General features: G+C 41.1%; 1 protein-coding gene across 1 annotated transcript in view; it reads left to right on the forward strand.

Annotated features, from left to right (window-relative positions):
- hs1bp3 (HCLS1 binding protein 3) overlaps positions 1-27,838 on the forward strand; it is a 104,159-nt gene that overhangs the window by 36,321 nt on the left and 40,000 nt on the right. The window contains exons 3-4 of the mRNA XM_073057001.1: positions 8,708-8,915; positions 10,130-10,328. Of these exons, the coding sequence (XP_072913102.1) occupies positions 8,708-8,915; positions 10,130-10,328 (407 nt within the window). The remainder of the gene's footprint in view (positions 1-8,707; positions 8,916-10,129; positions 10,329-27,838) is intronic.

Consider the following 27,838-nt stretch of genomic DNA (forward strand, 5'->3'; position numbering starts at 1 on the left):
AGTAACTCTGATAATCTGATGTTTTGAACAGAGTGCAATTTTAGTGAATAACTTATGGATCAAGTGGTAAATGTGATAATGATACGATCAAAACTTCCTTTGAACTTATGGAAGCACAAAGGCTTTAAGGTGATTTAAGTGAATTGCTAAATGAATAAAAGCTACTTTTTCTTTCAGCTGGGAGCATTTGGAACAAGGAGCTGTAACTTTAAAACTAATGCCAGGGCATTGATGTCAAGAAGCATTTCTTCACATGGCAGCTTGTGGAAATCTGGAACTTTTTATGCTGAAAACAGCTGTGGATGCTTACGTACTATTGCAACAATTAAACACATGAATCAGTCTCTCAAGTCTGCTCTGAATACAGGCCATGTCAATCTCATTGTAGCATCAACTCAGCACCTTGCCTTGCCTGAGCAACCTATTTTAAAAAAAAATAGTCTCTAGATTCTCGCAGTAGAAAATTTTCAAGTTGAGATTGCAACTGGTTATGGACAAATTTATTGATATTCACATACAAGTCAGCATGATCCAAATGGACTGAAAAAGCAAAGTTGAGCTGATGATAGTCAAACAAAAAAGTATATTGAATTGAATTGACTTTATTACTTGCATCCTTATATATAGAAACATAGAAAACCTACAGCACAATACAGGCCCTTTGGCCCACAAAGCTGTGCCAAACATGTCCCTACCTTAGAAATTACTAGGCCTCTATTTTTCTAAGCTCCATGTACCTATTCAAAAGTCTCTTAAAAGACCCTATCATATCCGCCTCCACCACTGTTGCCGGCAGCCCATTCCACGCACTCACCACTTTCTGTGTAAAAAAAACTTACGCCTGACATCTCCTCAGTACCTACTGCCCAACACCTTAAACCTGTGTCCTCTTGTGGCAATCATTTCAGCCCTGGGAAAAAGTCTCTGACTATCCACACGATCAATGCTTCTCATCAACTTATACACCTCTATCAGGTCACCTCTCATCCTCCATCGCTCCTAGGAGAAAAGGCCGAGTTCACTCAACCTGTTTTCATAAGGCATACTCCCCAATCCAAGCAAAATCCTGTTAAATCTCTTCTGCACCCTTTCTATGGCTTCCACATCCTTCCTGTAGTGAGGCGACCAGAACTGAGCACAGTACTCCAAGTGGGGTCTGACCAGGGTCCTATATAGCTGCAACATTACTTCTCAGCTCGTAAATTCAATTCCACGATTGATGAAGGCCAATACACCATATGCCTTCTTAGCCACAGAGTCAACCTGCACAGCTGCTTTGAGCACCCCAAAGACTCGGACCCAAAGATCCCTCTGATCCCCCACACTGCCAAGAGTCTTGTTCCAGATGCTGGGAGAGTCCAGTACCAGAGGGCATGGTTTGAGAATAAGGGGTAGGTCATTTAGGACAGAGTTAAGGAAAAACTTCTTCTCCCAGAGAGTTGTGGGGGTCTGGAATGCACTGCCTCGGAAGGCAGTGGAGGCCAATTCTCTGGATGCTTTCAAGAAGGAGCTAGATTGGTATCTTATGGATAGGGGAATCAAGGGATATAGGGACAAGGCAGGAACCGGGTATTGATAGTAGATGATCAGCCATGATCTCAGAATGGCGGTGCAGGCTCGAAGGGCCGAATGGTCTACTTCTGCACCTATTGTCTATTGTGACAAAGGTTACGCGGAGAAGGCAGGAGACTGAGGTTGAGAGGGATAATAAATCAGCCATAGCGGAATGATGGAGCTTTGTTCTCGATCCACAAAGCAAGGCCCACTTGGATCCCATGCCTCCTCACTTTCTCAATAAGCTTGCATGGGGTACCTTATCAAATGCCTTGCTGAAATCCATATACACTACATCTACTTCTCTACCTTCATCAATGTGTTTAGTCACATCATCAAAAAATTCAATCAGGCTTGCAAGACATGCCCTGCCCTTGACAAAGCCATGCTGACTATTCCTAATCATATTACACCTCTCCAAATGTTCATAAATCCTACCGGTCAGGATCTTCTTCATCAACTTACCAACCACTGAAGTAAGACTCACTGGTCTATAATTTCCTGAGCTATCTCTACTCCCTTTCTTGAATAAAGGAACAACATCCGCAACCCTCCAATCCTCCGCAATCTCTCCCTTCCCCATTAATGATGCAAAGATCATTGCCAGAGGCTCAGCAATCTCCTCCCTCACCTCCCTCAGTAGCCTGGTGTACATCTCATCCGGTCCCTGTGACTTATCCAACTTGATGCTTTCCAAAAGCTCCAGCAGATGATCTTTCTTAATATCTACATGCTCAAGCTTTTCAGTCTGCTGCAAGTCATCACTACAATCACCAAGATCCTTTTGCATAGTGAATACTGAAGTAGAGTATTTATTAAGCACCTCTGCTATTTCCTCTGGTTCCATACACACTTTCCCACTGTCACACTTGATAGGTCCTATTCTTTCACGTCTTATCCTCTTGCTCTTCATATACTTGTAGAATGCCTTGGGGTTTTCCTTAATCCTGCCCGCCAAGGCTTTCTCATGGCCCCTTCTGGTTCTCCTAATTTTCTTCTTAAGCCTTATAACCTTTCCTATTAGCCTTATAATCTTCTAGATCTCTAACATTACCTAGTTCTCTGAACCTTTTGTAAGCTTTTCTTTTCTTCTTGACTAGATTTATTACAGCCTTTGTACACCACGGTTCCTGTACCCTACCATAACTACCCTGTCTCCTTGGAATGTACCTATGCAGAACTCCACACAAATATCCCCTGAACATTTGCTATATTTCTTACGTACTTTTCCCTGAGAACATCTGTTTCCAATTTAAGCTTCCAATTTCCTGCCTGATAGCCTCATAGTTCCCCTTACTCCAATTAAACGCTTTTCTAACTTGTCTGTTCCTATCTCTCTCCAGTGCTATTGTAAAGGAGATAGAATTATGATCATTACCTCCAAAATGCTCTCTCACTGAGAGATCTGACATCATTTCCCAATACCAAATCAAGTCCAGCTTCTCCTCTTGTAAGCTTATATACATATTGTGTCAAGAAGCCTTCCTGCACACACCTAACAAACTCCACCCCATCTAAACTCTTTGCTCTAGGGAGATGCCAATATTTGGTTATTTGGGAAATTAAAACCTCCCATCACGACAACTCTTATTATTACACATTTCCAGGATCTGTTTCCCTGTCTGTTTCTAGACATCCCTGTTTCAATTGGGTGGCCTATAAAAAACATCCAGTAAGGTTACTGACCCCTTCCTGTTCCTAACCTCCACCCACAGAGACTCGGTAGATAATCCCTCCATGGTGTTCACTTTTTCTGCAGCCGTGACACTCTGATCAACAGTGCCACACCCCTACCTCTTTTGCCTCCCTCCCTGTCCTTTCTGAAACATCTAAAACCCGGCACTTGAAGTAACCATTGCTGTCCCTGAGCCATCCAGATCTCTGTAATGGCCACCACGTCATAGCTCCAAGTACTGATCCTACGTTGATGTCTATAGAGTTTAGCTTGTCTCCATTCCTCCTGTAGTCCACAATCAGCTCCCTTGTTTTTGTGACATTGAGGGAGAGGTTGTTTTCTTGACACCACTCTGTCAGGGTGAATACTTCTTCTCTGTAGGCTGCCTCATTTTTATTTGAAATTAGGCTAATCAATGTAGCATTGTCAGCAAATTTAATTAGCAGATTGGACCTGTGGGGTGGCGACACAGTCATGGGTATACAGAGAATAAAGGAGGGGGTTTTGGACACAGCCCCAAGGGGCACCTGTGTTGAGGGTCAGAGGTGAGGGAGCCTGCTCTTACCACCTGCCGGCAATCTGACAGGAAGTCCAGGATCCAGCAACACAAGGCAAGGTGAAGGCAGAGGTCTCTGAGCTTCTTGTCGAGCTTGGAGGGAATTATGGTGTTGAATGCTGAACTGTGGTCCAACAACAGCATTCTCACATAAGCATCCCTCTTCTCCAGATGTGTAAGGACAGTAGTAGAGCAGTGGCTATTGCATCATCTGTTGACTGGTTGTGTCGGTAGGCGAATTGTAAGGGGGCCAGTTTGGGTGGTAGCAAGCTGCAGACTTAGTTCTTGACCAACCTCTTGAAGCAATTGCTTATTATTGAGGTGAGTGTGACAGGATGCCAGTTGTTTAGTCATGTTACCTTGGTCTTTTTAGGTATAGGAATAATGGTGGATGTTTGAAACTGGAGAGCACTCTCCACTGGGAGTGGGAGGGATTAAAAATGTTGGCCTTGTTTCTTGTCCCACAGATGTGGCATTAACTACTGAGTATCTTCAACATTTTATGCTTTTTGTGTATGTTATACTTCCAGCTTCTGGTGATTTTTTTTTTTGCAATTTTTGAAAATTGCAATGTACTGGATTTAAGTTCTATCTAAAAATATAGTTTGGTTACGGACCACCTCCACCCCTCCCCTGGTTTCACCTGTCATTTACTATCTTGTACTTCTCCCTTCCCTCCCCACACCTTCTTACTCTGACTTTTCTTTCTTTCTAGTTCTGATGAAGGGTCTCGGCCCGAAACATTGACTACTCTTTTCCATAGATGCTGCCTGGCCTGCTGAGTTCCTCCAGCATTTTGTGTGTATTGCTTTGGGTTTCCAGCATCTGCAGAGTTTTTTGTGTTTGTGATATGTTTTGGTTAGATGGAGCATAAATTAAAAATAATGTTGCAGTTGCCGCTGTACAGAGCAGGGCTGGAATATTCCACCTATTCTGGGGCAGATTTTTTACACTGCATAATTTGTTGAAGCACCAGTGTGTTGTGACATAATACTGTCCTTATCAAGTTTCAATTCCATCTCTTTTCTAATGCAAAGACATGGTAATCTCATTAGTTTCAAGGCAGGAAATTTCATATCATTTTCTCTCCATGGTCATTGTGAAGGTCGATTTGCTAATCCAAATTTAGGGATGACACCAAGTTGGGAGACGTAGTCAGCTGAGAGAAAGAACTACTGTTGGTGAGTTGTGAATAAGGCTACGTCCACACTACACTGGGTAAATCCGTAACTGAAGCTTTTTCTCTTCGTTTTTACCCTCCGTCCACATTAAAACTGCATTTTCATCCCCCGAAACCGGAGATTTTCAGAAACACTCTCCAGGGTGTGTAATTTTGAAAACTCCGCTTGGCCGGAGCAGTGTGGACGGGGTAACCGGAGAAATCTGAAAATGCTGTCATGACGTGCCGGAACATATGGTGATGGCAGCATGCCATTTCATTGTTTTCTTGAATGCAACATAACAATTTCAGAACAGACGGCAACGAGACTGAAGCCAGAAGAGTTAGAAATGTACTCACCAAATACTTTGACCCATAACTTACTGAATAAGTAATTATACTCACTTTGCCCTGTTTTCTGTCCTTGCTCATATGAAAGTGGTTTACCTATTTATGCAAGCACTTCTCTGACAATAGATGTGTAACAGCCTAATGTAACATTGTATGGAAATACAAGATAACACTGATGCAGACATGTTTTATACATTTAACCAGGGGCTTTATTAATGCAACAGAGTTAGTCAGTTTTTCAATGTTCATCATCAGCCAGGTCATACTGTCCATGAACTCCCTGTCGGTTGCCTCCATACGCTCTAGTGTTTGTTTTTTTTAAACTTTAAGTCCTCCTGCGCGAGAGCCAACAGCTGTCCGTCGTTTAAGTTTTTCTAGTCTGTAACTGAACAAACGTGCTCCAAATCTTTCACGGCGAGATTCGACACCAAACATGTCGCTTGTTTTCGATAGATGTGTCCTGCACATGCGCAGGAGGAGGGGATTCACCGAAATATCCATTTCAATATGGACAGAGATATTTTTTAAAACGCATAGTGTGGACGCCTATTGTTTTTACGCAAAACAGGCATTTTCAAAATTATCTGGTCTAGTGTGGACTAAGATTGGAGTGAGAAAGTGCGCAACGATCATTTCATGTTGTGAGGTTAAATGTTTGGGGAAGGGAAGCATTTGAATTATCATGTCTAATAATTGTTAACAACGTGAGTGCAGAGACACAAAGCAGAATGAAATGTGGTCTATACACCCACATTGAGCTCTTGGTCAGACTTGCCCAGAATAATGTGCCCCATTGCATTTGAGGAAAGATGAACTGACCTTGATGGAATGTAACAGAGATTCAGCAGAACAATGTCTGGGCCTGTGGTGTAGAATTTAAAGGAGACACAAACATTGGAATCTGGGGCAACAAAGTACTGGAGGAACATGGCAGTTCAAACAGAATTTATGGGAGAAAACAAAATGGCAGTACAGGTTTTCCCCACTATCCGAAGGTAGAGCGTTCCTATGAAATGGTTCGTAAGTCGGAATGTTGTAAATTAAATAAGCAATTACCAGTTATTAATATGGGAAAAATTTGAGAGCGTTCCCAGACCCAAAAAAATAACCTACAAAGTCATGCCAAATAACACATAAAACCTAAAATAACAGTAACAAAGCAGGAATGATATGATAAATACACAGCCAATATAAAGTAGAAATACTTTACTGCAATCATTGCAGCACTGTCTAGCGTAGCGAAAATCTCACTGTAGCGCTACTAGTGTAGCGGAAGCACTCTCTCCAGTAATCTTTAAGCTATGAAGCTGTCAAATCATACCAAATAATACATAAAAATACAGAGCCTATATAAAGTAGAAATAATGTTATGTACAATGTAGTTTCACTTACTGGAGTCGGGAAGACAGCGAACATACTGATGATGGTGTGTTAGGCTGAGTCATCGGAGGTTGGGGTGCTCAGCAACTTTTTCCAATAAATTGCAGTTTCGTCACAGTTAAACACTTGTTTATATGAGTAACCACTTCCTGTAATTGTTTTCTTCAGTTCTGCTGGGAACTTTTCGGCAGCTTCAGTATCAGCCGAAGCACTCTCTCCAGTAAACGTTAAACTATGAAGCTGCCGAAAAGTTCCCAGCAGACTAAAAGAGACCACTTTGCTACGAGCAGAACCAATAGTAACATCGGCAGCTTTCAAAATTCTTTCTCTCTGCGTGTAAATAGTGCAAATGGTGGACACAGGCAAGTTCAATGCATGGACATTGTCCTTACTTCATTGACCACAATCGAAAGGCTTAATTATGTCCAGTTTTACACTAAGCGTAACACCCTTACGAGCTCTCTTAGGCTTTTCCAATACCTTAGGACACATCTTGCTAATGGATGCACAAAATAAATCGAGATAAAGCACAGATGCTCGCAGACTCGTGTTTAAGTTATGGCGGTTTGATGCTGAATGCAGTTCCGGGGGAGGAGCTTAGCTGCTCGGAGCGAGCGCTGCCTTTTTTCATAAAAGCGAAAACTCTTTGGTTAGCGAAAACAGGTAGCTAATGTAGGCCTTTCGTAAAAGCGAGGTGTCATAAAGCGAACGTTTGGAAAACAGGGACCACTTGTATTATGGTTGAAAGCCTTCATCGGGACTCTTTGAAAGTACTTGGTTTATATGGGTGGAGTGTCTATTTTTTTTGTATTTTAAATTAATAAAAGGATATAACAGAGTAGATACATTGAAGTTTGTCTTGGGCATCTAAAAAAAATTGATTTAGGCCAAGTAGATGTAGACAGAAACAATGTTTTCCATGCTAGGGATAGCTAAAATATCAAGTTTCATTTCCTGCACCCCACCCATCCCTCAGAATCGAGGATGGCAAGTGAATTTAAACATTTCAAAGAGGAATTGATCTTTTTATAAATCGGTCATGAGGTTGATGTGTCGAAGATTAATGCATGGAATTCGAGAGATGGGATACAGATATTTAATTCTGTAGCTGGTTTGAGGAGCTACATGGCTTGCAATTAGGATGATGTACAGAAATGAATGAATACTAATGCTGAGTGTAATGATGATAATGTGTTGTGGAGGAGTGACTGCGAATTGAAATTACTCAACAGTATATTCCCATTAGATTTCTTTTCCAAGTAGGATTAAAAAAATTTAAAGTTCACTTCTTCAGATCCTTTACCAGCTGACTGATATGGAACTTAAACCACCTATCCCCAGCTTGTATTTATGCTTATTCATTCTGAACCTTATTGTCCAGCCCAGTCCGTAAAAGTGCTGGTGATCTGAACAATCCGTGTGAATTAGAAGTTACTTTAGACTGGTATGCTACCAAAGTTGTTAAGATGTGTTTTGCCCTGGATGTACAGTGGCTGGTTCGCTGCCTTTCGAGCACAAATGTGGAAAATAATGTTATTTATAAGCCAACTAAAATACATTCACTTTGCAACTTTTATCAAAAACTAACTATGTTTTTCAGGTTCATGATTGATCAATTAATATTTCAAAGTAGATTTTTTTTTAAAATCCTGTTTGTGCTTCTGCAATGCAACCGTAACTGGTTCCAGATGAAAAGATCCAAGGAATTTTGGGTTATTTTGATAATGGTGTAAAAGAGGCCAACATTCCTATCCTGGCAAAAAAAAACCCAAAATGAATTATCAGGAATTGCCTACATTGTTCAGCTCATTCTTCTCTCAATGCTGAGGGTCAGTTGCTGTTCCTATATATGGGGTAAGAGCAGCATGTCTAGTGATATCCCAGTGTTTTATAATCGTCATAATAAACAAAAAGTTGTCTACCAAACATAGTCTTGTGTATAGAACAGATAATGTATTGTGACAGTTAATTGCTTAAATGCAGAGTATTTGAAAAGTAAGATAGTAACTTTAAACTTCCTCTTTTCTTTTAGGTATCGAAGAAATACAGTGACATTGATGAGTTGTGTCAGAAGCTGAGCACCCGGTACTCAAAGGCAAAAATACCTTCCATGCCTAGGAAAGTTTTATTTGTAGCTGAGACTGACATAAAAGAAAGAAGAGTTGTTTTTGATGAAATCTTCAGAAGTATTGCCAAGGACACAGTGTTGGCATCAAGTCCTGAGTTGTTGGAGTTTTTAGGTAACTGTTTGAAATATGGAACAAAACTGTTGAAGATTTGGGAGGAAATTCTTCTATTGGCATACATTGCCATTGGGGAACATAATACCAGTCTTTTTTGATATGCTTATATATTTTCCATATGACATCAAGATCTTTTGAACAAGCTTTTGAGATTCCTTTCAAAACACTGAAAGGGTATCAGAATTTTTTTTTTAAATGAACTATTCTATTTCATTTTATGAAGATGAAACTCTCAGTTTAAACTAATAAAATACAGCTGTACATTACACTATGATTTAAAAAGTCATCTAACTCTCATGGAAGTTTTTCAAGTCTTTTCAATTTTGCTGTAGTTTTTGGGGGAAAACAGTTATTTCGAGGTGTTTTAGATGATGAGAGGCATTGATCGTGTGGTTAGTTAGAGGCTTTTCCCCAGGGCTGAAATGGCTGCCACAAGAGGGCACAGGTTTATGGTGCTTGGAAGTAGGTACAGAGGAGATGTCAGGGGTAAGTTGTTTACGTAGAGAGTGGTGAGTGCATAGAATGGGCTGCCAGCAACGGTGGTGGAGGCGGATATGATAGGTCTTTTAAGAGACTTCTGGATAGGTACATGGAGCTTAGAAAAATAGAGGGCTAAGGGTAACCCTAATGATTTCTAAGGTAGGGGCATGTTCGGCACAACTTTGTGGGCCAAAGGGCCTGTAACGAAACCCAGTTTCCCTCAGGATCAATAAAGTATGTCTGTCTGTATTGCGCTGTAGGTTTTCTATGTTCTATTTGTTTTTACAGAAAGTCTGGTAACAGGCTTGCTCTGTCTGATAGCAGAGGTAGATAATGACTTTGGACTATCCAGAGATATTGCTGTTAGGTACAGTAGAGAAATGGGCACCTGGACTGAGACTAAACCCATTAGAAGTCAGTAGAAGATAAATCTACAGTCACTGCTTGGAGCCAGATGTGTAAAAAGTGCAATTTTAGTGATTGTGTCTGGCTTCTAAACTATGCAGCTTAAACAGTTCGGAGAGAATTGGGTTCACACTGGGTCCCTCTTTAAACTTTTTTTTCCTTCTCTTTCTATATTGCGCATTGTAGTTTTACTTAATAAGGTATTAATAGTTTCAATATACTATTTTTTAAATTTCTAAGTAAAATAAGACTATTGCCCTCCTACTAGTGGCATTTGGTTTTCCTAGTGTAACAAGAGTAACTGCCAGTTTTTTATCTTGTAATAGGAGGAAAGACTAAAGAGCTTGGTGATCTAAAGTACAAAACTGGAAGTGCTGCTGATGATTTGAAAGATGATGATGGTGACTCAGGGGATTTCTTCGGTCAAGAAACTTCTCAAGACACAGAGATTTTAAGAGAATCAAAAAACATTCTGCCAAGTATAGAGAAATATGAAGAAATATCTGATCCTCTGGGTGTTACTCGGTAAGGTGAATTCTTTCAAACAAGAGGTAATTTGAAGCATCACACAGAGGGAGGGATTGCTGCGGAGAATGGGATGGGGGAGGTAAAGATGTGTTTGGTGGTAGGATCCTTTTGGAGATGATGGAAGATGTAGAGAATGATGTGCTGGATGCAGAGAATGTCTTGGAAAGTGATGCCTCATCCTGGGAACAGATCTGGCAGAAACAAAAGAACTGAGCTTTTTACAAGAGACAGGGTGGGAAGAGGTACTGTCAAGATAGCCAGGGGAATTGGTAGGTGTATAAAAGATGTCGTTAGACAGTTTGGCTTCAGAGATGGAGACAGAGAGATTGAGAAAGGGGAGAGAGATGACAGAAATAGACCAAGTCAATTTATGGGCAGGGTGGAAGTTGCCCTCAAATTCATTTGGTGCATTTCTGATGCATCTGCTGTACCTGGCGCTCCCAATGCGGCTTCCTCTACGTTGGTGAGACCACTTATTCGAGCACCTTAGCTCCAAATGCCTAAAGTGGAACTCACCGGTGGCCAAACATTTTAATTCAGATTCCCATTGCTGTTCCATGGCCTCCTCTTGTGCTATAATTAGGCCACACTCAGGGTGGAGGAGCAACACCTTGTATTCCATCTGGGTAGCCTCTAACCTGATGGCATGAACATTGATTTCTCCTTCCAGTGAAGAACTTTTTCCTCTCCCTTCCTTCTACTTCCCACTCAGGCCTCTTACCAGTTCTCACCTGCCTATTACCTCCCCCTGGTGCCTCCCCTCCTTCCCTTTCTCCTATAGTCCACTCTCCTCTTCTATCAGATTCCCTCATCTCCAGTCCTTTACCTTCCCCACCCACCTGGCTTCACCAATTACCTTCTAGCTCTCCTCCTTCTCCTTCCCCCAGCAGTTTATTCTAACATCTTACCCCCCTCATTTCCAGCTTTGAAGAAGGGTCTTGGCCTGAAACGCCGACTGTTTGTTCATTTTCATAGATGCTGCCTGACTTTCTGAGTTCCTCCAGCATGTCGTGTATGTTGCTTTTGGACTTCCAGCATCTGCAGACCTTCTTGTGTTTAAGAAGTGATTTAGTCTATTTTGTTTTAGTAAGTTTCAGTGAAATGTTTGGATGAAGGGGATTATTGTGTCTTGAATGTTGATGATGAGCTATTTCAGTTACAGCAGTTTTATGATCACAAAGTAGAGGTTCTCCAACTAGATTTATGTAGTTTTCCTTTTGTCCTAAATACTCCTTCAATATTAGCAGGTAAATTTAAAATCTGATGGTATATTTGTTAGAGCACCGAATTGAAGATCCTTTCTTCCCTTCTGTAGCAAATAAATGAGATATTAGTCCCATTAAAACCACTCCCTTCACTGCATTATGTTGGCATTTTCTTGCTAAATTCTGATGCTACAGTGGAAATACTGTATGCTTTCATTAGCTTTAGAAGATGGTGACCGTGATAATTTGCATTCTCTGAAACGTCTTAATTTAGTAAAATGTTCTGAGTTCAGTTACAGGAACATGGTTAAACAAAATTGAAAATTTAGAAAGAGTTGCTTCTGGGGAAAAAAACTTGGCCCAAGTATAACTTTGTGGCTGTAAATGGTTTTGTAAGGTGCTTAGCTGGTTTTAGGTTTACATAATATTCTCTGCAGTGTATGGAGCATTATCTGTGGGTATTTGCTGGAGTGCTGGTCTTCAGTACTATAGTCATGATGTTGCCTGGTTTTATAACCTTTTCTGAGTCCTGTGGTCTCATTTCCTATCATCATGGGGAGACAGTCAGATTGGCTGCAGACTGGTTTTTATGATGATGGAGATCTTAAGTGGAAGCTGAGACTGTTCATCTATATGGCACTTCTGTCTGAAGGTGTTCATGAATGCTTCAGTCTTTGGGACTGTCATGCTGGACCCATTGTCATTGAGGATGGAGATGCTCATGGAGTTGGCACATCCTGGGGCTGTCTTAATTGTCCTCCATGATTCACTACTAGATCTGGTTGGACTGCGAAGCTTTGATGTGTTCCATCGATTGTGGCATTTCTTAGCTTTATCCATTACATCTATTTTTACTGTTTAGCAAGCATGTGCTTCTGAATTGTAATGTCCTCATAATTTTTAGATATCCCTGGCAGTACTCCGTTGACTTTAAATCTACCTCCATTTGTATTTACCCCCTGCGCTGAAGGAAATCGGTGTTTCTTATTTTTCTACTTATTACAATATGTACTTCAGTTAAATCCTCTTGCACTCCTCTATTACCTACTATCCAAACTTCCCCATTGTTATGGCATCCCATGTTTTCAAATAGTGATGCCTCTCCATTTCCGTCCTCAAATGTTTAGAGCCGCGAGTGATTGTAGATACTGAATCTGGAGCAACAAACGAAGAATTCAGTGGTCAAGTAGCATCTGTGGGAGAAAAGGAATTGTTGATGTTTTGGGTCAAAACGTTTTCCTCCCTCGGATGCTACTCATCCTAATCAGTTCTTTCAGCAGATGTTTGCTCCCCCAGAATCTTAAATGTTTCACCTCTCACTCTTCAAAATTCCTGCAGCAACAAGCCCCACCTTTCCTTTTCAGGCAAGTGGCCATTTTCAGCTGGTAGTCTAGCAACAGGCTCGAAATGCTCTCGGAAAAGACCCATTTATGCCTTTACTGTTTCCTGCTCATCAGCTAATTTTACCTCCTTCACAATGACATTTTATTTTACATTATAGCCTTTAATGTGGTATCTTATCAAATTCCTTTTTTAAGCTTTAATTGAGTGCGTTAAGTAGTCCCATTGCATATTTACTGCATCAAAAAAGTTTGATAAATAGACCCTTTGTTCATCCTTATATTTATTAGGTGTTCCTTCATTGTTTTGCAACTTCCCCAGTATACTACCTTACACTTCACTGGATTATTCCATTGGCTGCTTCTCAACTGACCAGAGCATCGATACCTTTTTTCCCCCTGGCGGGCGAGTCCAGGTCAAGAGGCCACAGTCTTAGAATTAGAGGGTACCCATTTAAAACAGAAATGGGGAGAAATTTTTTTTAGCCACAGGGTTGTGGATTTATGGAATTCGTTGCCACATACAGCAGTGGAGGCCCAATCATTGAGGGTGTTTAAGGAGGAAATTGATAGGTATCTAATTAGTCAGGGTATCAAGGGATATGGGGAAAAGGCTGGAAATTGGAACTAGATGGGAGAATAGTTTATCTCATGGTGGAGTGGCAGAGCAGACTCGATGGGCCGAATGGCCTGCTTCTGCTCCTTTTGTCTTGTGATCTTGTGACCTTTTGGCAGTCTAATGCTTTCCCCTTGCTTTCAAATGCAAAACATTAATATGTATTCCACAAAGCATGGTGCCAGATACTGAGCCACGAATCACCCATCAAGCATTGTCCTTTCTGTTACTGTTGATTTTAATACTATTTGCCATACGCCCTTGGACTTCTTGGAGTTGTTCCTTGTTGAGCAGCCTGCCACATGGAAGCTCATCAAAATCCTTGCTTAAAATCCATGTCAACTACATCAAGTACATTGCTTATCAATGCTTCTGATCTGCTCAAAAAGTGCAATTTGTTGGTCAGGTGAAACATTCCCTTGACTAATCAGTGCTCTATGTCTATATTTAATCTGTTCTTTCACAACTTCTTTCCTTACTTTCAGGGACAGAATTTGTTTGGTCCTAGCTATTTATCCATTTTCAATAATGTTCAACCCCTAAGAACTTAAGGAGTTTTTACCCAATCTTTCAGGCTTTTCTTTAAGTGCAATGTTGCCATCGCCCCCCTCTTTTGTGAAGTAGTGATAATTAAGAAATCACAGCTTTTGACTCTCCTGCATATTTCCTTCTTCCCAACTGTTCCCTTCATTGTTCTTGTTTGTTTTATGCAGTCATAAAAACACCTTTGTATTTTTCATTGTACTTGACAGTATATTTTCAGATCTTCTCTTTGCCAGCTTAATTTTTCATTTTAATTTTACCTCAATGCTTTTTTTGCATTTATAGGCCTTCTGCATTATTAAATAGTTGGTATCTGATGAAAGCTTCTATTTTTGGCCTTGCCTTGACTTTTATGCAGCTTGTCGTATAGTGCTCAAGGCTTGACAGTCTGGCCATCTTTAATGATGCTCTCCGTCAATTACAAGATAAATCTACTCTTTGTGCTTGAGGCTAGGGATGTGGAGAGTGGAGTGTAGTTAATAAATTGTATTCCTGACTTGTAAAGAGATGGGAGCTAAACAGTGTAGAAAGACTTGGCCTCCAGACAACTGTAACCATTTCATTGTTGTTCAAGAAACTGAAAAAAAGATTCAGATCTGATATAATTTACCCTGACAGTTTAATTGATAATAATGTGGTATTTACATGAATAGAGTCCTAGATTGCTGTTTTTACTTACATCGGGCTTGAATTATCTTTCGCCTAGTTTGTCATTGGACCATAAAATTCAACAGCCCAGATAGCCTATAGTCAGCACATTTATTATGCATTATGAAAGGTGTTGAGTTTAGTTACACACAAATCTTTTCACCAAAAATCCTACAAAATTAATCCTTCAAGTATATGCCCAAATGCCTTTTAAAAAGTTGCCATGGAATCAGATTCCAGCAGCCTTTCATGCAGTGCTTAGCGTCCATTTGTATGAGGAGATTTCTTTTCACTTCTCTTGTTCTTTGTTTGAAAGGCTACATGGCTATTGCTGTTCTCATTTCTTATTTACATTTATCACCCCTCGTGAAATATCCACCCATTTATCAGGGGAAATAAACCACGAAGAAAGAGAATCTCTTTACCCTGAACTTCTGAGTAGAACTGTTCCAGTTCCTCAAACTGCCTCATCCCTATTTTTAACTTTTTAAGCTTGCCCTTTATCCACTGTAGGACCCAGAGGTCTCTCTTAAGATCTGTTGTGCTTATTGTTCACAGCACACCAACTGTGGCCCAACCAGTGAAAATATAGACATCAAAAATCTCCAGGTATTGAAAATCCAAAATGACCAACAGAAAATATTGAAACCACTTAATAGTTCAGGCCGCATCTATGGAGAGGAAAGTGTTAACATTTCAGGTCATCTTTCATCAGAATGTAATAATTAAAGTAAGCGTTAGCATTTTCTTTATTTCAGTGCTTCAGTTTCAAATGTGTGAATTTTCCGACGTACACAGGTTGAAGTGACAGTAGATGTGTGTTTTAAGTTTCAGAGTACTGCAAGTGTAGACTACATTATTTGCTTCCGTTGTGCAGGTATACCATCCTGAGCTGCTGAAAGCAACAATTTGTAGCAAAATATATTGAAACCAAGAAAATCAACAGCCACTGCAATAATATTGCACGATCATACAGTGAAACAGAACTGACACTGGCTTGTGTTTCTGTTGGTCATGATTGCTTTAAGAAGCAAAAGACTCACGTTTGTCAAGTAGCATGTAACATGAATGTCTAAAACAACTAGATAACTGGCTTGTTGCAAGTGGTGCCGATTAACGCTTACATTAGACAAGTGAAGAGCCTGTTTTGGGCTGGCATCGTTTAAAGGGTAGATGAAAGAAAATTTGAAGATTGTCCAAAATTTGGTGGCTATGATGAATCAGTTGCAAAGACCCAACAGCAGTCGCCAAAGCTTAAAGGTAATTGCAGCTCTTTTCAATTGCACATGGAGGTCTGGATCACCGTTGCTTGTTACCTGTACCCTGGAAGATGCTGTCTCTCAGTAAGGTCCACAGTACAGACTTTTTCCCAGAGGTTCACAGCTCTCAGACCAGTATAATGCTTCCCCCATTGCAATGGTCCTGCTGCCAGAAAACAGCAGGTGAAATTCTATCAACAGGCTAATCTGCTGCTTGAATGTTTGGCAAATTCAGGACACTCACCAGGTTGATTCCAGAGATGAGGGGGATTAGACTACAGGGTGACATTGTGTCGCCTGGGATGAGTCATTGAAATTCGGAAGGATGAGAGGAAATCTTATAGAGACATATAAAATTATGAAAGGGATAGATAAGATAGAGGCAGGAAAGTTGTTTCCACTGGTAGGTGAGACTAGAACTAGGGAACATAGACTCAAGATTCAGGGGAGTAAATTTAGGATGGAGATGAGGAGGAACTGCTATTCCCAGAGAGTGGTGCATCTGTGGAATTCTCTGCCCAATGAAGCAGTGGAGGCTACCTCAGTAAATGTATTTAAGACAAGTTTGGTTAGATTTTTGCATGGGGGGGGGGGGATTGAGTGTTATGAGGAAATGGCAGGTAGATGGCGTTGAGTCCATTGCCAGATCAGCCATGATCTTATTGAATGGCGGGGCAGGCACAATGGGCCAGATGGCCTACTCCTGCTCCTATTTCTCATGTTCTTATGTTTATTATGTCCACCTATATTAAAAGGAGAAAAAAAAGATATACCTATTTAAAGAAGAGGCAAAACACACATGCTTAACATCAACAACAGTATTTACTCCAACATAATTAAAAGAAGAAGCGTAATTTGTCTCTTACCTAGGCAGATAATTTTGGTGACCCACTATTCTTGTTCTAGGTTAACAGTGTGTGGATTTCAAGCTTGAAGTCTGTGCTGCAATATTGGGCCCATGTCTTGGCCTGCTGAGATTAGTGATCTGCTCTGTTGAGATTAAGCTACACTGCAGTCTCCTCCCTCGATAATTTATGGGCATATCTGCTGGCAGCGCCATGTTGATCTCAGTAGAAAATTGACTGTCCTGTGTATTGTGAAAGTAGTTGTTTGGATGCTGACAATGTATGCAGTATTTGATTTCATAATCTGCTGTTTAGTGTGAGGAATCCTTATTCTGTCAAAGGCTGAAATTTGGCCCTGACTAATCAACTAGTGGCTGTACTGCTGGGAGCTTAGAGACGATAAGCATGGTTGTTTGGGAGTTTAAGATGATAATGGATGAAGAAGTGGAGGGTTGGGTTAGTAAATTTGCTGATGACACAAAGGTTGGGGGTGTTGTGGATAGTGTGAAGGGCTGTCAGAGGTTACAGCAGGACATTGATAGGATGCAAAAGTGGGCTGAGAAGTGGCAGATGGAGTTCAACTTGGATAAGTGTGAGGTGGTTCATTTTGGTAGGTCAAGTATAAAGGCAGGATATAGTATTAATGGTAAGACTCTTAGAAGTGTGGAGGATCAGAGGAATTTTGGGGTCCGAGTCCATAGGACACTCAAAGCTGCTGCGCAGGTTGACTCTGTGGTTAAGAAAGCATACAGTGCATTGGCCTTCATCAATCATGGGAACCGAGAGGTAATGTTGCAGTTATATAGGACCCTGGTCAGACCCCACTTGGAGTACTGTGCTCAGTTCTGGTCGCCTCACTACAGGAAGGATGCGGAAACCATAGAAAGGGTGCAGAGGCAATTTACAAGGATGTTGTCTGGATTGGGAGCATGCCTTATCAGAATAAGTTGAGTGAACTCATCCTTTTTACCTTGGAGCATCAGAGGATGAGAGGTGACCTGATAGAGGTGTATAAGATGATGAGAGGCATTGATCATGTGGATAGTCAGAGGCTTTTTCCTAGGGCTGAAATGGCTAACATGAGAGGGCTCGGTTTTAAGGTGCTGGGGAGTAGGTACAGTGGAGAAGTCAGGGGTAAGTTTTTTACGCAGAGGGTGGTGAGGGTCCTTTAAGAGGTTCCTGGATAGGTACATGGAGCTCAGAAAAATAGAGGGCTATGAGTAACCCTAGGTAATTTCTAAGGTAAGGACATGTTTCGGCACAGCTTTGTGGGCCAAAGGGCCTGTGTTGTGCTGTAGGTTTTCTATGTTTCTATGTTTACTATTTGAGCTGTGCTAATCCTCTGAGGTTGGAGTAATTCAGAGAATTGGTTAAAGAGCCAGCTGTTTCCAAGACTTATTGCTAAATTCTTGCCATTTAGCTCTTGGTAATGTAGTATGGAAACGTTTCCAACTTGTAGCTTCTTCGAAGTGAACAGCAAACTCTAGGTGGATCACGTTTTGTGCCGTTGAGCTGAGCCATTTCAGCCATACTTCAACACACCTGGGAAACACGTAAATCGTTGCTGCTTTCAGTGTCTGCTCTAGGGTAAGAGGGACAGGCCCCAGAAGGAAAGTGTGTATTGTCCACATTTGATATCCCTCTGGATGCTCCCATAACTTGCTTGGTAGACTGTTGTGCTGGCTTAACATGGATATCTAGCTGCTAAATAACCATTAGTACCACTGCAGAATAACCTCACTGAAGTTACTCTGCATTTGAAAGCAAACATAGAATGTTGATTTGATAGTCATTACACTGTGACACATTAAGAAATGGGAAATGTACTACCTAACAAACCATCTTTTAAAGTATCTATTACCTTTATAATTGGGTCACTTGTTTTAATAGCCATAATGTCTGAAAATAAATTGATGGCTTGCGACTAGCCAGACTTAGTTTTCCAATTCCTTTCAAAATTCTTAAAGTTTAATTTTCAGTGTCTGGATTTTCCTTCATAAAATTGCACTTGTGATTTTTGCAGAACTGCAGTGCTCTAGTCCCTGGATGCTAATTTGAATGTAAATGTATGTTCCCAATGGACAATGGGAGTTTAAATCTACTTAAAATTTGCTGTGTTGTAAAGATTATGAAGTGTCTGAATACTGCTGGGGGCTTATTAGGTCAATGCAAATTCTCTAAAATTGATCCTGATTTACTTTCTAAGGAGGAGTAAAGTCAAATTAAGATTTAACCTATCAATCACTTTCACGTGAGTGTACAGATTCATTTTGTAACCTGAACCTTGATCCCACATGCAACCACATCAGCTTTGTCAAATGATTGTTTAAAAAACCTCAACACAGGCTGATTTTAGTCCTAAAAATTGTTTTTAAAAAGTTATCCTTAATTCTGAAACTGGTGTTTATGCAAGCTTTAATGGTATTCCAAACTTCTGTATGGTTTTGCATGCAAAGTGCTAGAAGGTCTTTGTAGAATGGCCAGTTACTTTACAGCAATTTCTGGTTAATCTCTCATGCTTTACCAGATTTTCTGTAAATTTTCTCTCTGCAAAGGCCAGATGACTGTTCCCTGTCCTTAAAGTGGAGTCACTGAATGAGTGCCTTCAGATAGATTGCATTTTGGCCTGGTATGGTAAATAATATTTATCACCATAAGTGAATCTGAACAAGAAATAGTTACAACTTCAAACTAGAAACCTCTGTTGAAACCATCATCTGATTTCTGCTATTTATATGGCTATTTATAACTGATTTGTAGCCGGTTTGAAGATGCAATCCCCACTATTCACGTGAGACACCTGGGCTTCATATTTTCCCTGTTAATAGCAATGCAATGTGGGAGATGTGGCCTATAGTGCTCACAGTAGAAGGAGAATTGAAGTTTCTGGAACTTCCCGGGCAAATGTTATTGAAAACGTGGAGTGAAGTTTTGTTTTCCAAACAATTGCATTGTTAGTTCAAGATTTTTTAAAAATATGCATTTATGGTCTGGATTAGTAAGATGCAATAAGTTAGAAACTGGGTAAAATCAATTTTTTGCAAATGATTTCTTAGGTAATTTGGGTTCAATATAAGTGGCTGGAACTTGCCCAAAAGGAAGCACATTCCCAATCTGTCTATCCCCAGTCATCGGCATTGATGGAAGGTGGCATCAGGTGGACTGCTGCAGTTGTTGTTTACTAATATCCTGCTCACTGGTGCTCATTCTGGGTTTAGCCAGAATCTGTGGGTCCAAATGTGGATTAAAGAGCTGAATTCCAGAAGCTAAAGAGGAGGAAATGCTGCTGGTATCAAGATGGCATTTAACTGAGGGTGATATTTTAAAGAAAAGTGATTAATGGGAGCTAATGAAAAAGTGTTCTACAAGGTGGAGCCAAAGCTGGAACAAAAGAAAGTAGTTAAGGCATGTGATCATCCTTGTCCTAGTCTATTGACTCAGATATTCCCTGTGCACTGTTCAAAGTCCAACAACCTGCAATTGCATTAACAGTGGCCTTTCTCCCATCATAAGTGGAAACGTTCATTGCTGACTGGACAGTGTTCAATTTCATTCACAATCAGGCTGAAATGGAAGCATTTCTGACCAAATGAGCATTTTGAAGACAATCTTTCCAGTAAGTAATAATTAATAAAGTAAATTTGTTAAGCTGTGGTATGGGAGCAACAAAAGACTTTGACATATCTTGTGCAATATAGAGGAATATAGACTAGCTTCTAAATCTGTTATGTGCTGCCGTAGTGTACATCTGGAGTATCGTAGCTTATATTCAGTATTTCATTGTGTATGGTTATCATTTGTTACATAATTGGGCTTCATGACAACATTAGCAGTTTGAAGAATATCAATCCAGTGAGTACAGATTTATCTTACCATAAATTCCAGTGTATAAGCCGAGAATTTGGCCCTAAATTTTGGGTCTAAAGTTAGGGGGTCAGCTTATACAGAGGGTGCCAACTTCGGAAAAACGAATACTCGGAAGACAGGTCGTATTTATTGGCTGTTTTTGAGTCAAATTGGTTCCACTGTCGACGCATGAATTCTTTGGTTTGTTTAAACTCACATCTTGTGGCTGGAGCACGGACGCCAAACCACCGGGGATGACTGCAATGTCCGTACTTTCAGTTTTCAGTGTTGCTTTTATCTCACCTGGCAAGTGCACTTTGAACATGTCCCAGACAAGTAGCGACTTTTCTTTCCTGACACTTTCGGGACGTCGACGCCACACCTCTTTAACCCACCTCAAGCAACCCGCTTCGTCCATCCAGCAGCATTCTTGAACGTAAACAACACCCTGCGGGAATTTTCTGAGCAATCTTTGTTTTTTGTCTCAACGCAAGATCACGTCTATTCATAAATCGGGTGCACCAACTTCACGTAGCTTTGAAATTTTCGCTGACCTCACGGTGTTTTTCATCCCATTTCAATGCTTGAACGTGAATCATTTCTCTGGTAACAATGTATCCAGACGATCGCTGGTGATTCACCCACTCTAAAACTTTTTCTTCCAGTTCTGGCCACTGGCATTTTTTCCCGCGGTTTGCACATTTCGTCTTTGGCGTTTCCCTCAGCGTGTCCTCTGCCTTTCTCCACTCTCTCACTCTCTCGTTTACACTAAACTTCTTAGCAGCTGCAGAATTATTCGTTCCTTTAGCAAAATCAACAACCTTCAGCTTGAAGCCAGCATCATATCGCATTTGTTTTAATCTTTTGTACATGGTGGTCGCAAACAAAATACTGAATACACGTACTGATCCCGCCACCCCGTGTTATGTTTTAACGAGATTGTGATGGACGCTAAATGGTTCCACGGGGGTTACATTTCAGAGGATTCTTTTCCATTGGAAACCTAATCCAAAATTTCTCTCCCTGATTTATTTATTAAGAATCTGCCTATAACGCTGTACAATGTATAGGCCTGTTTTCTTAGCAGGTACTGGTTCACAAAGCTGGATGGACGAAGCGGGTTGCTTGAAGTGGGTTAAAGTGGTGTGGTGTCGACGTCCCGAAGGTGTCAGGAAGGAAAAGTCGCTACTTGTCTGTGACATGTTCAAAGCGCACTTGTCAGGTGAGACAAAAGTAGCACTGAAAACTGAAAATACGGACATTGCAGTCATCCCCGGTGGTTTGGCGTCCGTGCTCCAGCCACGAGATGTGAGCTTAAACAGACCAAAGAATTCATATGTTGACAGTGGAGCCAATTTGACTCAAAAACAGCCAATAAATACGACCTGTCTTCCAGGGTCTGGATCCGGCAAAGCTGAGTACCGGCATGTGAGATCTTATGATCTTTTCTGGTTAAATCAAAAACCTCTATAAAAGGAGTTGGCTTATACAAAGGTAACATGAAAAAGTCACTTTTTTAACCTTGAAAATGGGGTGTCTGCTTATACTTGGGGTCGGCTTATACTCGGGAATATACGGTACATGGGCAAAAGCAGTAACTGAATAACGGAAATATTTTTTCCAAAGTGATCTTGATAAAGCAAATACAGAAAAACATGTTCTGTTTTATTTTTCACATCTGAAATCAGGGTGTCTGGGCAGTCATCTAATCCAGCAATTCATCACATCTTGTCTGTTTGATCACTCTGAGTGCTTCATTTATCAACATAAAAATGATATTGCATATTGAAAGTAAATAATACTGCATATTGAGTCTAAATATTTTCAGTGCATGATAAAAGAAGACAATTGTGAGGCAATCCTGAAGATTTATTTCTTAGGGCTTCCTGAAAGTATTTACATGTGTGAACACTATGTTTATTTTGCCAGTAATGTCACTTGCACACAAGCTTGAGGAATATAAACAAGCAGTGTTTCAGCATTCCAACTTAGTTGCTCTAAATTGAATGTATGACAAGTAATATTGAAATACACAAATTCCTGGCAATGATTTTGGGGTTATTTATGACATAAGAAAGAGGAGCAGGAATAGGTCCATCGAGCATACTCCACCATTCAATAAGATCATGGATAATGTGGGCTCTGCCACACTTACCTGCGTCTTCCCCATGATCCTTAGTTCCCTACCTGTGTCTTAAATATACTCGATGAGGTAGCCTGTACTACTGCTTTTGGGCAGAGAATTCCACAGACTTGCTACTCTCAGGGAAAAGGAGTTCCTCCTCATTCTCATCATAAATCTACTCGAACAAATTTTGAGGCTGTGTCCTCTAGTTCTAGACTCACCTACCAGTGGGGGCAACCTTCCTGACTCTACCTTGACTATGCCTTTCATAATTTTTTAATGTTTCTATAAGATACTCTCTCATTCTTCTGTATTCCTTTGAGTTTAGTCCCAGGAGATTCGATTTCTCCTCGTAGGCTAGCCTCCCCATCTCTGGAATCAACCAGGTGAGCCCTTTCAACACCGTATCCAAAGCCAGTGTATCTCTCGAGTAAGGAGACCAGAACTGCATACTGTACTCCAGGTGTAGCTTTACCAGTGCCCTCTACAGTTGCAGCATGTTGTCCTGGTTGCTGTATTTGCTCCCTCTTGCAATGAAGGCTAGTACTCTATTCGCCTTCTTGACAGCCTGTAGCACCTGCACACCAACCTTTTTCGATTCATGCACAAGTACTACCAGATCCTTCTGCATGATAGGTGCTGCAATCTTGCACTGCTTAAGTAGTAATCTGATCTTCTATTTTTGCACCCTAAGTGGCTGACCTCACATTTACCAATTTGCATTCTATCTGCCAGATCTTTCTCTGCTCACTTAGAATTATCTATATCTGTATAATGTGCTTTTCCACTCAACTTAGTGTCATCAGAAACTTAGATCTGCTACACTCTATCCCACATTCCGAATTCTTAATTTATCACTGAGTCGCAGCTGAAAGAAGGCCATGGTTGGGAGTTTAACATCAAAGGTTAGACAGGCAGGAAGGCATCGGCAGTGGTGTGGCTCTGTTGGTAGGAGATGGAACTACGTCTTTAGAAAGAGGTGACATAAGGTCAGAGAATGTCAGAACTTTGTGATATGGTGCAACTCAAACTACCTGCGTCTCAATATCACCAAGACCAAGGAGATGGTGGTGGACTTTAGGAGATCTAGGCCTCATATGGAGCCAGTGATCATTAATGGAGAATGTGTGGAGCAGGTTAAGACCTACAAGTATCTGGGAGTACAGTTAGACGAGAAGCTAGACTGGACTGCCAACATAGATGCCTTGTGCAGGAAGGCACAGAGTCGACTGTACTTCCTAAGAAGGTTGGCGTCATTCAATGTCTGTAGTGAGATGCTGAAGATGTTCTATAGGTCAGTTGTGGAGAGCGCCCTCTTCTTTGTGGTGGCGTGTTGGGGAGGAAGCATTAAGAAGAGGGACGCCTCACGTCTTAATAAGCTGGTAAGGAAGGCGGGCTCTGTCGTGGGCAAAGTACTGGAGAGTTTAACATCGGTAGCTGAGCAAAGGGCGCTGAGTAGGCTACGGTCAATTATGGATAACTCTGAACATCCTCTACATAGCACCATCCAGAGACAGAGAAGCAGTTTCAGCGACAGGTTACTATCGATGCAATGCTCCTCAGACAGGATGAAGAGGTCAATACTCCCCAATGCCATTAGGCTTTACAATTCTACCGCCAGGACTTAAGAACTTTTTAAAAGCTATTATTAATGCTTTTTGAGATAGTGATTTAGATGCATATCATATTTTTTACTGAGTTAAGTATTGTATGTAATTAGTTTTGCTACAACAAGTGTATGGGACATTGGAAAAAAAGTTGAATTTCCCCATGGGGATGAATAAAGTATCTATCTATCTATCTATCTAGAACTTTGTGGGTGGAGTTAAGAAACTGCAAGGGAAAAAAAAATCATTATGGGAATCATATATAGACCTCCAAATAGCAGCCAAAATATGGGGTTGAGATTGCAAAGGGAGCTGGAAAATGCAAGTAATAAGGATAATGACACAATTGTAATGAGGGGCTTCAATATGCAAGGGGATTAGGAAAACCAAGTTGGTGTTGGATTGCAAGGGAGGGAATTTGTTGAATGCCTGTGAGGTGGCTTTTTAGATCAGCTTGTGCTTGAGCCTACTTGGGAAAAGGTTATCTTAGATTGAGTGCTGTATAATAGCACAGTTCTTATTAGGGAGCTTAATGTAAAGGAACCCTTAGGAGGTAGTGATCGTAATATGATGGAATTCATACTGCAATTTGAGAGGGAAAAGCATGTATCAGTATCACAATGGAATAAAGGGAATTAAGAGGCATGAGAGAGGAGCTTGCCCAGGTGGATTGGAGGGGGATACTTGTGGGGATGACTGCAGATCAGAGATGGCTGAAGTTTCTGGGAATAGTTCATGAGGCGCATGGTAGGTATGTTCCACAGAGGAAGAAGTTCTCAAATGGCAGGGGTAGGCAACTAGGCTGGTGGCTCAGTGACATCAGCACTGGACTCCGGAGCAAAGCTTCCTGAGTTTGAACCCAGTCGGGCCACACCCAGGCACGCTTTCCATCCGTGTCGAGCTCACAAAAAAACAACTGCGCTGTGAGAAGGACATGGGGTCCACTCACAGAATCTTTCCTCCAAGACAACCACTTAAAAAAAAAAGTGGTCACCGAGGCTCTGGTAGAGTTTGGCACACCAAAAAAATGCAACTAAGCAACTGTTGTTGACAATCGGCTGCGTAAAAGCCAAGGAAAGGGCATATAAGGTAGCAAAAGAAGTTGGATGATTGGGAAGCTTGCAAAATGCAACTAAATGCAACTAAAAAGTTATAAGAAGGGAACAGATGAAATATGAGGGCAGACTAGCCAATAATAAAAAGCAGGATACCAAAAGTTTTTCAGTTATATAAAGAATAAAAAGGAGGTGAGAATTAATATTGGACCACTGAAAAATGATGTTGGTGTGGTAGTAATGGGGGACAAAGAAATAGCAAATGAATTTACTGAGTAATTTGCATTTGTCTTCACTGTGGAAGATATTAGCAGTGTACCAGAGGTCTGTGTCAGGGAGTTGGAGTGAATGCCATTGCTATTACAAAGAAAGAAGTGCTAGGCAAACTGAACGTGGATAGGTCACTTGGACCTGATGGACTGATTTCGGAGTCCTGAGAGAGGTTGCTGAAGAGATGACAGATGCATTGGTCATGATCATTCATGAATCACTTGATTCTGGCTTGATCCCAGAGGAGTGGAAGATTGCAAATGTCACTCCACTCTTTAAGAAGGGAGGAAGGCAAAAGAAAAGAAATCGTAGACCAGGTAGCCTAACCTCAGTGGTTGGGTAAGTGTTGGAGTTTATCATTAAGGATGAAGTTTTGAGGTACTTTAGACTAATGATAAAATAAGTCAAAGTCAGCATAGTTTCTGTAAAAGGAAATCTCCCCTGACAAATCTGATAAGAGTTCTTCTCACCCTAATGCATGAGTGGACAAAGGAGAGGCAGTGCATGTCATTTACTTGGATTTTCAGAAAGTGTTTGATAAAGTGCCACACATGAGGCAGCTTAACAAGCTAAAATCCTACGGCGTTACAGGAAGGATACCGGCATGGCTGACAGGCAGGAGACAGCAAGTGGGAATAAAGGGGCCTTTTCTGGTTGGCTGCCAGTGATTAGTGCTGTTCCTCAGAGGTCAGTATTGGGACTGCAACTTTTCACATTGTTTGTCAATGATTTAGGTAATGGAATTGATGGTTTTGTGGCAAAGTTTGCGGACGATACGGAGATAGGTGGAAGGGTAGGCAGTGCTGAGGAAGCAGGACTTAGACAAATTGGGAAAATGGGCAAAAACGTGGCAGATGGAGTACAGTGTTGGGAAATGTATGATAATGCATTTTGGTAAAAGGGACAATAGTGTGGAATATTATCTAAAAGGGGAGAAGGTTGAAACATTAGAGGTGCAGAGGGACTTTGGAGTCCTCGTGCAAGAGTCCCAGAATGTAAATTTACAGGTTAAATGGTTGCTAAAAGGGTTAATTGGTAAATGGCTTATTATTAGCATATATTGTGTCTGTTGGTCACCAACCTGTAGGAAAGATATTAGTAAGCTTGAAATATATCACTGAGTTTGAAAGAGTGCAGGGAGAGTTTACAAGGTTGCTGTCTGGACTTGAGAACCTGAGTTATAGGGAAAGGTTGAATCGGTCAGGACTTTATTCCCTGGAGCAAAGGATAATGAGGGAGATTTTATAGAGATATATAGTATTATGAGGGATTTAGGTAGGATGAATACAAGCAGTCTCTATCTCCCTTAGGTTGAGGGAGACTAGATCTAGAGATAATAGGTTTTGGCTGAAATATTTAAGGGTGATCTGAGAGGGAATTTCTCATAGGGTGAAGGGAGTCTGGAATGAGCTGCCAGTGGAAGTGGTAATTGTGAACATTTAAAAGTTTTGATGAGAGAGTGGAAGAAAGCGGTATGAAGGATTATGGTCTGTGTGCAGATGGGACTAGGCAGAACAGGCTGGCACAGATTAGATGGGCTGAAGGGCCTGTTTTGTGCTGTAGTGCTCTCTGAGTTATGGTGTTATATTTACAGAAGGAAGTGTGGTGCAAGTAGACAAATAAGGCTGGTGTTACCTCTCAGTATTGGTGAGATCTGATGCAGGTTGGGGGACTGCTTAGTCGAGCACCTTCACTCCATCCACCATAAGAGCCAGGATCTCCTAGTGGCCACCCATTTCAATGCAACTTGCCATTCCCATACCAGCATGTCTGTCCATGGCCACCTCTACTAGCACGATGAAGCCAAACTCAGGTCAGAGGAGCATCATCTCAGATTCTGTCTGGGTAATCTCCAATGTGAAGGCATGAATATCAATTACTCTGACTTCCGGTAACCACTCCTTGCTGTCCCTTTCCATTTTCCTTTATTATAGTGGTCCTCTCACTTCTTCTCTTCTCTGCCGCCTTCATGATCCTCCAACACCTCCCTCCTATCGAATTTTTTCTTAAGTCCTTCCACTTATCTCCTCCCTGCTTCTTACATAATCCCCCCTTTCCTCCCCCACTCACTCAACTTTCTCCTCAAATGGTGCCACTTGTCACCAGACAGCATGCACTCCACCCCTACCCCTTCTTTATTCTTGCTTC

The sequence above is a fragment of the Hemitrygon akajei genome, chromosome 9, assembly GCF_048418815.1.
Source record: "Hemitrygon akajei chromosome 9, sHemAka1.3, whole genome shotgun sequence".
Lineage (NCBI taxonomy): Eukaryota > Metazoa > Chordata > Chondrichthyes > Myliobatiformes > Dasyatidae > Hemitrygon > Hemitrygon akajei.